At 28.9% G+C, this 14,055-nt stretch overlaps 1 protein-coding gene across 1 annotated transcript; it reads left to right on the top strand.

The window, feature by feature from the left end:
- The first annotated feature begins 2,275 nt into the window (after nucleotides 1-2,275).
- Nucleotides 2,276-13,395, top strand: LOC136973818 (uncharacterized). Its single transcript, XM_067268595.1, has 13 exons — nucleotides 2,276-2,571; nucleotides 5,215-5,430; nucleotides 5,502-5,554; nucleotides 5,662-5,763; nucleotides 5,834-5,860; nucleotides 5,929-5,961; nucleotides 6,036-6,062; nucleotides 6,131-6,182; nucleotides 6,267-6,331; nucleotides 6,415-6,534; nucleotides 6,610-6,675; nucleotides 6,768-6,788; nucleotides 13,256-13,395. The coding sequence occupies exons 2-13, from the start codon at nucleotides 5,355-5,357 to the stop codon at nucleotides 13,274-13,276; spliced, it is 663 nt and encodes a 220-aa protein (XP_067124696.1). The 5' UTR covers nucleotides 2,276-2,571; nucleotides 5,215-5,354; the 3' UTR covers nucleotides 13,277-13,395.
- Nucleotides 13,396-14,055: the final 660 nt, after the last annotated feature.

Raw genomic sequence — 14,055 nt, 5'->3', positions numbered from 1 at the left:
GTTCGCATCTATCTCTATATACCTTGAGTTCGCATATAGTTAATCGGGCTTGTTAATAGAAAATCAAAACCGGATATGGAAAGCGGAGTGCCACAAGGCACTCCGCTTTCCATATCCGGTCTCGATTTTCATCTAGGTAACTCCATTCTCGAGACTAAAGCGCCAAACTCAGCTTAGAAAAATTGTTTTCAAACCATTTTACCCTCAAGAAATTCTTAAATATGTAGTGAAAGCACATAGAAAGTTAAAAAAAAGAGAAGATAAATCTTTATTAAGATTGACTAAAGTTTCTGATCTCACACTGAAAGAGATTTCCATGCTTTTTTCTTTTTTATTTATTCTTAATGCCACGATGTTGCAGGTTTTACCACTAGCCATCACAGGCAATTATCTAGAGAAGCCACAATAAAAGAGCGTCCGCCCGTCTCTTCAAAAGAAAAACGAATAAGAAACTAGCGATTATTTATTGTGACGTTGTCACAATACCGGGCTGCATCTTCTAATTTAAAAAACTCACTTCACCGGAAGTTCGTATATAGTTAACGAAGCTACAGTCTCTACGCTTTCCACATCCGCTCTCGACTTTCAACTCCATTCTCGAGATTAACGAAGAACAGACAGTGGGAAGGTACAGTTCTGCAATTTTAAAATGGCGGTGCAGTAATCCCCATTCCCAAGAGTCACTGTCACTATTCGTTTGTAACGCAATGCACTATTTGCAATAATCAAGGTGACAAGATGATTTTTACACGAAATTAAGGAATTATTTAATATTAAAGTATTTTGTTTTGTTTTAAATATATGGATCATTATTAATCACCATATAATTTTTTCATATACATCACTTAAAAAGCTATATAACTTATTTCTATTTTAAGTTCATATACCTGTATATACAGCACATTCTAGACTTATATAATCACCGTTCCAAGCCCTTCTTTCTGGTTAATTCTGAACAAATAAGCTATATTTTAGCAGCCATCAGAGATTCAATATTCATTCTATTCTAAGAAATTTGATTGTTATCCTATTTTGTGGTGTAACGTTGATTTCCACCCCGTCCAAAAATCATAAAAACATATAAATAAAAATTAATGAAAAAACCTGAATTTCTGGACTAAATGGCTTTGTTTGTTCCTCTCTAAACTAACGCGAGATTATTATTAATATACAAATGAGCACCACCAACATACAGTATTGATATATATTGTGTATTTTATACGTATAAGTTAAGCGTATTCGGGGAAGGGTATAGAGAGCGTTTGCCCTTTCTTAATCAAAAGCTTAAAATAAATATATAAAGAATACTTAATGATTATTCATTTTACAATATTTAAATAAAGATAAATTCAATTAACCTAGAGAAGCGTACAGAATTTGTCTCCATTAAAAATAAACTAGCAGCGAGTTGCTTAACTTTCCCGGCAACATTGGTAGCGCCATCTCTTATCATATTTTATTAAAAGCACATTTTATATTTTCAACTCTTATAAAATGGCAAAAAGCTTAATTTTGAGGATAGGGATGAGTTTTATAAAAAACTGTAAATGCTAATAACGAGTAAAACCGTCATTAAGTCCGACGCTATTGAAGATACACACGACTCCCATTATCTCCCCACCCCCTCGATTTTTAACCACCAAAATTTAACAGCATTGATCCCCCTAACAAACAAACCTCCCTGCTATTTATCAAAATTTTAGAAATTTTGGATAAATAGCACAGAAGTTATTAAGCTTCAAACAAGGTGAACAAAATCGTGCCCCCGCACGCAAACACCCATAGATACAGAAATTACCCCGGAATTTTTTTTCATTTCTCGACGTTTCAAAGTGTCCAGAGTCCAAAAATTATTATTAAAATAAGAGAAAATATTTCTGAAGATATAAAATAATTAATTCTAATAAAATTAGAATATACTTCTTTAAGTTTTTAAAAATATTTTATACGAACAACAACATTCCTCCTTCATTTTCAGACCACCCGCTAATACATGACGTTAAAATAAAATCGCATCATTATATATTTACAAAGAAAACAAATTAAAAAAAAATTTCTTACGTAATTATCAACTTTCACAATTTTTTTTTATAATTATAAAAATATTTTATATTAATTTTTAACTCGAATATAACTCTAAATAACAGCAAACATTTTATATACAAGATTATTTATATCGACTTTATAACTTTTCTCGAGTTTGTATCCACCGAATCTTTCAATAAAGTCTTTATTTTCGACTGGGAAAGTTAATGAAAGCGTATTTCGAAATGCCAAAGCTCGTTAATGAACACCATGGAGTTAAAATAATCCCTCGCTTGCAATTAAATCTTATCTAAAAATCTGAATCACTCGAATAAAATAAATTTCCGGAGATTTTAAACTTCTCTTCAAATACGAGTATTCACTACATTAACTATCGACAAAAATATGCCAGGATCCGATCAAAAGAGACAGGGACATCGCCGAAAGAGTATTAAAGAAGAAGCCAGCTTATCGGAATTACTTGATTTAATTACCATTTCTCTTATAGCAATAGGGCGCCTTTTGGGGATAAAAAGCAAACATTGAGTAAGTTTTAGTCCTTAAGTTTCGAAATTCGTGCTAAATTCTCGTAATTTCTCTATTTAAATGTAAGAATCTTACACCTGTTACTAAGTAACTCACGCGTCAAATCGCGCGTAATCTCCACACGTATTTAAGTAAATATTCGTTAAAAATCTGTTTTAATATAGCATACAATACCTAATTTTTGAAAAAGTTGGCAATGTTGTTGCTTGACTTTCCCGGTATTTTTTTTTATTTTGTTTTCATCTCTAATAATTGTTACCATTACCTTTAAGTCTTCAGATCGGTTCGGGAGATATTAAGAGATGGGCCATATCTCCCGAACCAATGGTCCAATTTTCCTAAAAATTTTTAGAAACGTTTTTTCTCTAATACACAAACCTCCCTGCAAAATTTCAGAAATTTTCGACAAAAGGTATGGGAGTTATTAAGCTTCGAAGTGGGTGAAAAGATCGTGCTCTCCTCCCACAAACACATCCATACATCCCCAAATTTTTGAATTTCCCGACGTTTCAACGTCCCCCTAGTCCAAAAATGTGAAAATCATCATTTATCATTTATTGTCCATTGAGAATTTCTTCCCTATTACAAGGGGGTTACATTTACATTGTTTACTTGTTTTTTACTTTACAATATTTTTTGATTTTAATTAATTTACACCTATTTTTCCGCGAATACATTCCAAACATTTTTAATTTGAATCTTACAATTTTATTGTTCTATTTCATTAATAATAGCATATTTTAATACTTCATTAGTGTTAGTTTGTTTTGTTTTTATAAATGTCGATTATTTTACAAAAATAGTTATAAATTTTATATGAGTCTTTTTTACTCATTTTGTTGAAGTTTTTTAACAATCCTATTAGCGAGTTGCATTTATAAGTTCGAGTTATGTCATAGTGTTCACGAATATCGTTTAATTTTGGACATTTTAATATTAAATGATAAGGTGTTAAATCGTCGGAGTTACATAAGAAACATTTTGTTGATAAGCTTATATAAGTGTTGTTAACATACAGCGAATATTTATTTAAACGAAGTTGTGCTATAAGGCGTTTTACATTCAAATTTACCGAATACAACATATATGATTGAACTGATGGTATTTTAAATATATCTAAGTACCACGGATGATATTTACTGCTATGTAGGGAGAGCTGATCTTTGTTTATGGATTGTGCCATAGCTGAGTTCAAAAGTAGTGAGTAGCCTGTTTTCCAATCTTGAATGTTATCTTGAAATAGTAGTTCTGATACTCCAAAAGAGTTGAAGATAGTTTTTAATTTGTTATGCCATAGCAGTTTATTTTTTTGAAGTTTACTTTGCTTGATGTTTTCATGATATAAAGCAATCAAATTGTTGTCACTATTGAATTTGAGTCTGTAATAAAATTTAATGATTCGTTTTAATATAAACGGGAAGGACCATATACGATTGGTTTCATGACGTAGTGCATTTCCGGGTATTGTCCGTTCTAACTGAAATAATCTGCGTAGATAGTAAATATGAAATAGTTCTAATTTGTAGAGATAATCCAAGCTCCAAATGGGACTGGCGTAAAATATCATTGGGTTAATAAAGAATTGTAAAGTTTCATGTGTATTCTTAAGTCAGAAGTTTTCAATTTGCTGCATAAAAACAAAAGATTATCGATTGCTTGTTTGACTTTATTGTTGAGTTTAGAAATGTGCGATTTAAATGTTAAGTTCCAGTCAAAGTTAATTACTAGGTAATTTATCTCATTGACAGTTTGTAGCAGGATATTTTCATGATAAATTTTAGTTTCGTTAACAGATATTTTACTGCAAAAATGTGAAAATCCTGGGGGTCATTACTTTCCCTCCGTTACATAATAACCAGGAAATTAAAAATGATAACGACTCGTAATACAAATGCATTCTGTATATAACGCAAGGAAATTTAATGCTGTGTTATATAAGACTGCCAGACATTTTTTTTTTATCGATAATTTATATTTAGCATTAAATTTCGCTGCGTTATACACGTTAGAAAACATCTTGCATTAAGAATTTCGTGTACAGTTTAATTTTTATTAGAAATAAGAAAAGAGAAAATGCGTGTCGATCTACGGATAACACGCTTTATACTGACGAAATTTAAGAAAAATTGTTGAATTATTCGTCATCCCTTTTCGTGTTTTGATTAATAAAACATCAAATCTATCCAAGAGTTAAAATTTAAAAAAAGAAATTATATATTTTACCGAAATAAGAACTCTTCAAAGGGAAAGGGAAATTCAAATGTACAAAGATTGCTAGAATATTAGTAAAAAATGCTGTAAACAGATAATTTTTTCTTTCATTTTATTCACTCATTACAGAGAAATATATATATTTTTTAAGATTTTATATTAGTTAAAATATAGTTTTTAAAAAAACAAATTAAATTAAATTATAGAGAACATACAGAAAAGTCATACTTTATCTTATATTTATGAAGGAAGTCTCCTCATTAAAGTCAACCTTAACTGAAGTAAAAACACTCCAGTTTGTTTATAATTACATAAATATAGTACTTATGATTTACATCACTTAAAAATTCCGAATAACCATAAATTACAGGCATTCACGCTCTGTAAAACATTGTGATTGTTTAGCTAAATTCTGATAAAAATTCTTTTCAGATGAGCAAATACTGCAACGTTTTATCCTGTTTTCGCAAGTGTCATTGTTTTAAAACGGAAATAAAATACAATTTAAACAGGAAATTCTTATTTATGTAACTGCGTAACCTTCCCACTGCATTATAAGCTCCAATCTAAACATGAGGCTTTGGTTGATAATCCTTCTCTCTACATTTACTGCTGCTAATATACAAAGATCTAAACAGATACTGTGTAGTGAGTCCTCTTATTTTTGACTATTTTAATTTTATTTTTAATTATATTTATGAATTAATATAATTTTTCAGGTATAAAATTCCCAGATTTTGTTACTTGTATCAAGGAACATGCTCATGTTGTGGTAAGGAAAATACATTTTTAATGTTGTAAAGTTAAAGAAAAGTCTTTAAAAATTAAAGTATTAACAGTTTATTAATTAAAATTAAAGTAATTACATTTTTTTGGTAGTTTACTGAAGCATTAGATGAATGTAAAGAGAAATTGTCTAATGGATCTACCTATTCAGAACTGGGGGAAAAAGCTTGCAATGATGATGAATTAAGAGAAAAGGTTGCTTAATTTGTCTTTAAAATTAAATTTTAACATTTATAACAGTCAATTATATAATTTTTTATTTCAGTTAATTAATTGTATCAAAGAAGTAAAGGTAAAGTAAATTCTTCCACTAATTTAAAAGTTTTTAAACTTTCAAAATTAACGCTTTAAATATTTCAGAAAAATAAAGATTTTTGTGGAAAAATACCAAAGGTATATTTATTTTTTATTAAAACATTTTATATTATTATTTTATTTATTTATTATTTTAATTTGGTATACCTTAGAAATGCTACGAAGAAGTCAATGTTGAGGTAAGTGAAAATCTTATCAATTATGAATTTTCTCTATAAAAAATACAAAGTAAAACGTATTGTTTTAGAAAAAATATCCACAAACAGGCGCTCCAATTTTGGCATATTTCTGTAATTTAAGTATGACTTTTTTAAAAATAAATAATTATCTTCATTTTAAATGTAATTTATTTAAAAAAAAAAAAAATATTTCCAAAATTATAGAGAAAAAAGATGAACGGGAAAGATCTGAAAGATTCTGTTGCTTGATGAAGAAAGCTCCGAGAAAAGTAAATTTTTAACCTTTTATATATAAAAATTTAAATATAATTATCGAGAAATTAACATTTTTTAAATTTTTTATATTTTTCAGGATGTTGAAGCAATGAGAAAGTGTCAAGAAAAACACATACCCTTAGGCAAAAAGGAAAAATTCATGAGAAAAATTTGTTATCCAAAAAATATAAAAGAAATGGTTATAAAATTGGGAGAAGTAAGTTAATAATTTGAATAGAAATTACCGTTCGAATCATTAAATAATATTAAATTTACATTTACCTCAATATAGTGGAAGGACTGTTACATGGAAGCCATAGGAAAAAATTCTACTAACTGTTCTCCAAGTTATATATCTGTAAGTACTTGTATTCAAATAATTAATATTTAAATATTAAATCAATAAATAAATATAAAATAAAATATTAATCATTTTTCTTTACGTTTTAGGAATGCTCAAAAGCAACTGAGGTAAGATTTGATACATTATTTTAATAGTGGTAACAATTAAATTGATTTGAATTTTTCTACTTTACTGGGTAAATTACTGGTAGAATTTTTGCAATTCCAGAAAATTTCAACAAAGTCTTGAAAATATTTAATAATTTCTCTTAGTAATTCTTTTAATTTTAATTATTTGTGTCAAAAAAAGTCAATATAGCATTAGATATAAATTATTACATTAATGTTTAGAATTTATGTATAGGGGCCTTTTATCTATCATTATTGAATGGGTTTTTTTGGTGTTTTTGAATTGGGTGATGACTTTTTATTAACCAGATAGCTATGACATAAGGCCTCTTAAACTATTGTATGGTCCAGTTGAATGGCTGACAGTTAGGGCCTCGGCCTAACTTTTTGGGGATCCAGAATCAAATCTGGGCAGCAAAAAAAAAAAACACTTTTCTACAATAGCCTGTCAGGCCTTGCCTCATCAGCCGGTCACTCATTACGACCTAGTTACACAACAATGAGCATAGCAAAAGGCCCTCTTACTGCCCGTAGGATGGAAGGAAATAAGAAAACTTGTATAATATACATCTACAATGCTCTTGATAATCAAAATTTCTAGAAAAATTGTAATATTTCAGAACAATTATTAAGTTTTTAAAGTAGACACAAGTTTCTTTTTAATGGCTTCAATTTAGAATTAAAAACATATAGATAAAGATTTGTTTGTTTTCAGATGACCATATTTAAGAATATTTAAAATACAAAATTATACAGCAAATACTGTAAATAATACAGTAATTAATTTTTAAATGAGAGAAAACTCCAAAAACTATAAATAAAAGATAAAATGCTGCTGTATTAAATAGCTAAGTTTGTTGTTTGTGTATGGCAATGAGATACATGGGAACCAGCCCCTTGTTTAGGTATTAGACACGTGAAGAAAATCCAGAAAACTCCACGTGGCCAGCCCCAAGGACTCTATATAGTCCTGAGGACGGCCCGTTGGTGAGGCACAAATCCACGACCACTAATAGGCCTAAATAACTAAGAATTATATATTTATAAATGTGCAAATATCTCATACTTATGTGTTCAGTATCTTTCTCAATAAATTATTGAGAAATTTATTGAAATGTACAAATAACTTTCCCTACAATTTCTTTCAGATAACATTTCATAAAATACATTTGCTAATCCTCAAAATTACAAATTTATATGAATCATATGTTGTTCAATAGTCTAATTAGTATGTATTATATTTTCAGCAATGTTTGATATTTCAACTTTCCATTAAATTAAATCAGTCAGTTAATTAAAACCAATAATAATCTATTGCCAAAGCCTACCACTGATCATGGGTTTGCTCATCGCTATGGGCTGGCCACATGGAGTTTTCCAGGCTTTCTTCATGTTAGTAACACCTGAATAGGGGCCAGGTTTACCGTAGAAAGTCCTCCCCTCCCGGATGGCATCCCCTTGACACTATGATGACACTATGATGAAAAGGTGATTAGAGGGCTATCCGTATTTAGCGACGAACTTAAACAGATTGCCTATGTGTTGAAGTAACCAAATTAAACCAAACCAATCTATTGCCTTATTCCATATTTAATGAAAATTTAATACAGTCACGAGCAACTTGCATGGCTCGCAGGCCACACGAGACTCTCAAGGTTCTGATATGTGGGCCCAGGCTTGATCAATGTACTTTTGTTTTCCTGTTTTCTAGCCTCGTCCCATAACTAAGTCGATATTCTTTGACAAAGAATATTGAAACAAAACTCTTCCAGTAAAAAGATGAGAATAAACTAATTGCATATCATTAGTATGTGTATCATTATGTGGGAATCATTAGCATTTTATTTCAGTACTTAGTGTACTGGAGGTTATCAAATTTGCTGGTGCTTGACAAGCTTAAAAGCCTTCAAATGCCTTAATGGACTTTTTAATTAATTTTTCAGTCCTTATTAAATTTCTGGTTTGAAAGACATTACAAAATAAAAAAATTTCTTGCAAATATATATATATATATATATATATATATATATATATATATCTATAGGATATATATATATATATATATATATATATATATATATCCTTTGTAAAAAATTTATCGCAAAGACAAGAGTCAATTCCTGAATATAATTTATTTGAAGAAAAATAAATAGCAGTGGGTAAACACCCACATACGAAGTGTCATGTAATCTTTAATATATTTGTTTGTTTAATATGTACAAATAAAACAGAGACAACACAAATAAAGTGATAGTTCCAAAAACGAAGTCCGGGAACACTCACTTTAATATCCAGATACTATCTGGGAGCTTGTCATCACAGTCTATTCTTCTTTCTACTCACAATCCCTCCACTATGAAGAAAGAGTGGGCTTTCTTCTTTCATTCCTTTCTCATCTGCCCTGGTAGACTGTTCTTGCTCCATTTTCCATTTTATTTGTGTTTTCTCTTATGCCATGCCAAGTTCTCATGTGAGGAAATGGGCTCAAAACACTCTACCTTTCTGGCTCAATACGGAAGATAATATAACCAGATGGCCACAGGTCTTTCCAAAAAAAGTCACTACTAAATTGTTGCCAGGATAGTAACAAACTTCTAATTTATTAAATCACAAACTCTGACATAGAGTATTTTTTACAAAATGATATTTTAATCATGAAAAATTTCAAAAGAATATGAATATTGATACTTGGCTAGTACAAAAAGGAATTAAGTACCAGTTTTATATGTTCCATTATACAAACCAGCTGAATCCCATCCTAAATGCAGTGATGCATAGCTTCCATGATTTTCACTAGGGATTGCATTACCGGTAAAAAGCATTATGTTGGAATTTAGTGATTTGTTTCTTAATCCATACCGCCTACAACTCATCATTGCAATTTTAGTTCACAAAATGGAATACATTTATTTTAATGTTGGTGCTGGCATTTTTTAATCACAGCAACTAAAAAAACTACAATTAAATAGAGCAACTACACGCTCTGTTTTTCAGGCAACGAGTTTCAAAATTAGGAAAAAGGAAATCATAGAGCAGCAGTGGCGTAGCGTAGTGGGGGCGGCAGGGGCGGCCCGCCCCGGGCGGCACTTATAGGGAGCGGCAAAATTTCAAATAAATAATAATATCTTGCCAATACAGTCTCTTCAACCTTAAAATTCCCGGTACATAAGACGACTGTTAACACATAAACTAACGTTTTCGATCCTCCACCGAGGTCTTCGTCAGGTTCGTTGATCATGGAATGCGAAAAGAATCGAACGCTTTCGAAATTCAAAAAGATCGAATATCCCCGCGTGCAGTAATGACGAATGATACAACGTAAATTTAATAGACAGGAGTAAAACATGATTACCACTGCGGATGCATCTCAGAGGCATATCACCACGCGCACGATAATACGTTACTTTCCTTGAAATTAATACATTTCCCCGATTTGGTAGCCTTGTAAATCTCAAGAGTCTCCAAAGCCCTGATGTGGTCCGTCTTAAACGACTTCTTAATGAGTCTGGTGTTATCGAAGTCTGCTTTTATATCGGGGTCCGTGGACCCCGATATAAAAGCAGACTTCGATATTGGAATTTATTTGTACCGGTAATCACGGGTGAAGATTGTCTTCCAATAATATCTTGTAAAAATACCTAAATAAGGGGGCAGCGAAATTTTCCTCCGCCCCGGGCGGCTGACACCAACGCTACACCACTGTAGAGCAGTAAAGATTGTTTAGTTGTTGATTCATCAATGAGTCACTAACTAAACAATCATTTTTTAAAGACCCTTTTGGTCCTGTGAGTACTAAGAGAGCTTTTTAGCAAGCCCATTATGGATTCCATTATCCACAAAACACCTAAACTGCAGAATAGCTTGAAAGGTTGTATGTGACAAATTAACAACACACAGTGATTATCACTTATTGCAAAATATTTGGTATGAAGTCCATTACTGCTTTGAGCTGTAAATAACAATAAATGGCACACATCCTATTTTCAAAATTTATGAAATAATGCATCGTTATGAAACAATTTGATTTTTGTGCATCCCATATTTTTTCAGAAATAAAGTTACCATCAGATTTATTTGACAACTTTATAAATCTGATGGTGATTTTCTCAATAAAGATGACTTTAGAATTATAAATTCATGTGAATAAATAAATATTTTATATTTAAATTAATTAGTTATTAATTTAATAAGAAAAATTTAAAATTTGAATTTTTAAAACCTACTTTTACTAATTATAATTCAGAGAATTTTTTATAAATCATTATTAAATATTCTTAGAGTCAAAGATTTTTTAAATTTAAATGTAAATTAATAACAACAATAATATGATTCTGTCTTTATGAATTATTTTTTATTCTATTTTATAACTGAAAAGAATGGATCGTAGAAAATAAATGAACCAATAGAGAACCAAAAATATTCATTGCAAATACAGAAAACTATTTTGAAAGTTTTTTCTTGAATTATCAAGAATTTTCAATACTGGAATATGTCAATAAAAAAATTAATGATGCCAATGATAAGATAGGTCATCCATTACTTGCATTCACAGTTTAAGGGGGGAGAGGGTTGCAAAAAGTACATGATTTCACTGTAAGTACATGATTTGGTAGGAGGGTCAAAAATAACTAAAACTATACATGTAATTAATGGACAACCCCAAACATTATCATCAAAACATTAAATCTTGTTATATCATCTTGTTATAATACTAATTACTAAATTAAAATTGTCATATTTAACATGATGATATATCATCTTATTAAATGTGGCAATTTTAATAACAATAAATAAGACTAAATAAACTATTTAGTCTTATTTATTAAACATAATGACTTTTAAATTGTAAATAAAATTAAAAACATTTTATTGTATAACTGTTTATTAAAGCAAATACAAATCTGTGATATTTAAAATTTAAGCTTTTTTTTTTAGAATTGTACTCTTTTAGCTTAACATTAAATAGTAAAATATTTAAAGATTATTTTGTATTTTTTTTTAATGTTGACTGACAGTTAAGTATACAGCTAATGACAATGAAATTTATCACATTGTGCATAGCTATCAGATATAACTTAGTACTGTATATTAATTCAAAACATAGTTATTATTTTTATCTTATCATTTTAACTAGAATAAAAAATGTGCAATTTTGTAAGTGTGAAAGAAGCAATACATTTTTAATCCTTGAGTGACAGTGTAATTCATTTATGAATCCTGTTTGATTAAAACAGGCTATGAATGCAACTTTTTTGTTTTCTTGTTATAATATTTTTAGTCATCTGTACAATTTTTAATTGCTTTAGTTAGCTGCAGTATTCCAAACTCTCAATACAAAAATAAAATAACTAGAATTTGAAAGTAGATTATAGCTGTTAATTCATGTAAAAAATTGTATACAGCATGATTGATAGAAGATTAAATGTATCATGTTTCCTTATGTACTTATAAAGTATTGTTTTTCAGTTTGTAGTCTACTACTTTACACAATTTTTATCATAAATACGAATTTAATTATTGTCTGAACACCTTGTACAAATGATTAAATAAATTTTACTTTTGTATTACTTATATAATAGAGTCTCAATTATCCAAGGTAATGTAGACTGATGGTACCTTCAAAAACAAAATGTTTAGTAAATTATTATACTACTGAGTTGGTTGCATTTACATACATAATATAATATATTTATAGATTACTCCTATTTATTGAACATAATGACTTGATAATGAAATTTTAAACAAAATTGAAAACATCTTATTGTTAGACAATAAAATATTTTCAATTATTGTTTATTAAAACAAAAACAAATCTGTGATTATAATTAAAAGTTATTTAATTTTCAAAAATGCATGTTGTTATGAGAAGTCACAGGAATAAATTCTTTTTATAATCTCTACAGCTCTTTTACAATACTGCATATTACCCAGCCAAAATTTGCAAAACAAACTGTATTATGTTACTTTCTTATCATTGTTGACAAAGCTACTCACAAGTCAGTCACAATTTACCTTGGACAATGCAAAATGTGTTAAACAAGATTCTAATTTAAAAATTTGCGTATTACGTAACAAATTCTGTAATAAAGTCCGACATCTCTTATAAATTAAAACAGACATTGATCCTTGCAGTGCTGAGGGTTAATGTAATTTCAATAACCAAGTGCTCTTTGTAATGGTAGTTGTTACATTAGTAAATGCTTTTTAAGACTTTACAAAAAAATGTTATTTTATTTTATTTTTTATAATAAATCCATCTTGATTGAAAGATAAAATGTAATTAATATACATATGATGATGATGATGATGATGACACTTCACTAACTTTATTTTGAAAAATGTTAGTTTCTATATTACTTTCAGAAAGAATTAACTGTTAGAATTATAATCAAAATTAATTTCAAGTAGATAAATATTTTTATCATATAAAATATTTCAACTTTAATTAATATTTAATTTTCTTTCAGCCATGCCCAAAAAGATCTTGAAAAAATACTGAACATTTTCTGTATTAATTGTGCAATTTTCTAATACAAAATCTATGTAAAATTCTGTTTGAATTAACTTGTGTAATCCAATAACTAATAAAGGGAATTGATAAAGGAAAGCAGTTACTTGTAAATAAAGAAAAATATTTACAAAAAATGTATGAGGTTCAAAAAGTTCCCAGAAAATGTAAATAAAAAGACAGCAAATTGAATTTAACACCTTATTTTTCTATGTATGTTACATTTAAGTTAAAACATTTTTCTGTATAGTGTTGCCACCCTTCTAAGTGCTTCCAGTAAAAAAAAAATCAGTGCTCTTTGATTCTAAACCTGATAAACAAGTCTCAATAAGTTTATGCTTGCATCAATTGATTATAAATATAACATTCTGTTTACAAATAATAACCGGTTTCAGGGAACTTTTTGAATACTCCATGTATGTTATATTGCACTACATAATTATAGAAGTTTAGTACATTTGAAATACTTCTGTTGTCAAGAATTTATTTGATGAGAGAATTTAATGAAGGAAGCAAAGGATACATGAAAGAAACGATGAGAAATTTTAAATATTATAAATCTATTTTATTCAAGTTTTATGACTTTATTCTTTGTTTTTGTACTTCTAATATATAAAAGAGATTCTATAAAATTTTTCACAGTGTATGCAGATTCAAAATAAAAATATTAAAAAACTAGAAACTGCCATTAAATATTTATACATGATATATATATACACAGCATCTGGTTATACAATTCACTTTGAAATTTAATATAAA

The sequence above is a fragment of the Centruroides vittatus genome, unplaced genomic scaffold (assembly GCF_030686945.1).
Source record: "Centruroides vittatus isolate TY-2023 unplaced genomic scaffold, ASM3068694v2 contig_329, whole genome shotgun sequence".
Taxonomy (NCBI): Eukaryota; Metazoa; Arthropoda; class Arachnida; order Scorpiones; family Buthidae; genus Centruroides; species Centruroides vittatus.
This window is presented reverse-complemented; position numbering and strand designations above follow the sequence as displayed.

Excerpts from the sequence above, each read along its gene's own strand:
- LOC136973818 (XM_067268595.1), top strand. The coding sequence starts at position 5,355 with ATGAGGCTTTGGTTGATAATCCTTCTCTCTACATTTACTGCTGCTAAT. Across the intron at positions 5,764-5,833 it reads ATGATGAATTAAGAGAAAAG|TTAATTAATTGTATCAAAGA; the intron begins GTTGCTTAATTT and ends TTTTTATTTCAG. Across the intron at positions 6,535-6,609 it reads TGGTTATAAAATTGGGAGAA|TGGAAGGACTGTTACATGGA; the intron begins GTAAGTTAATAA and ends ACCTCAATATAG.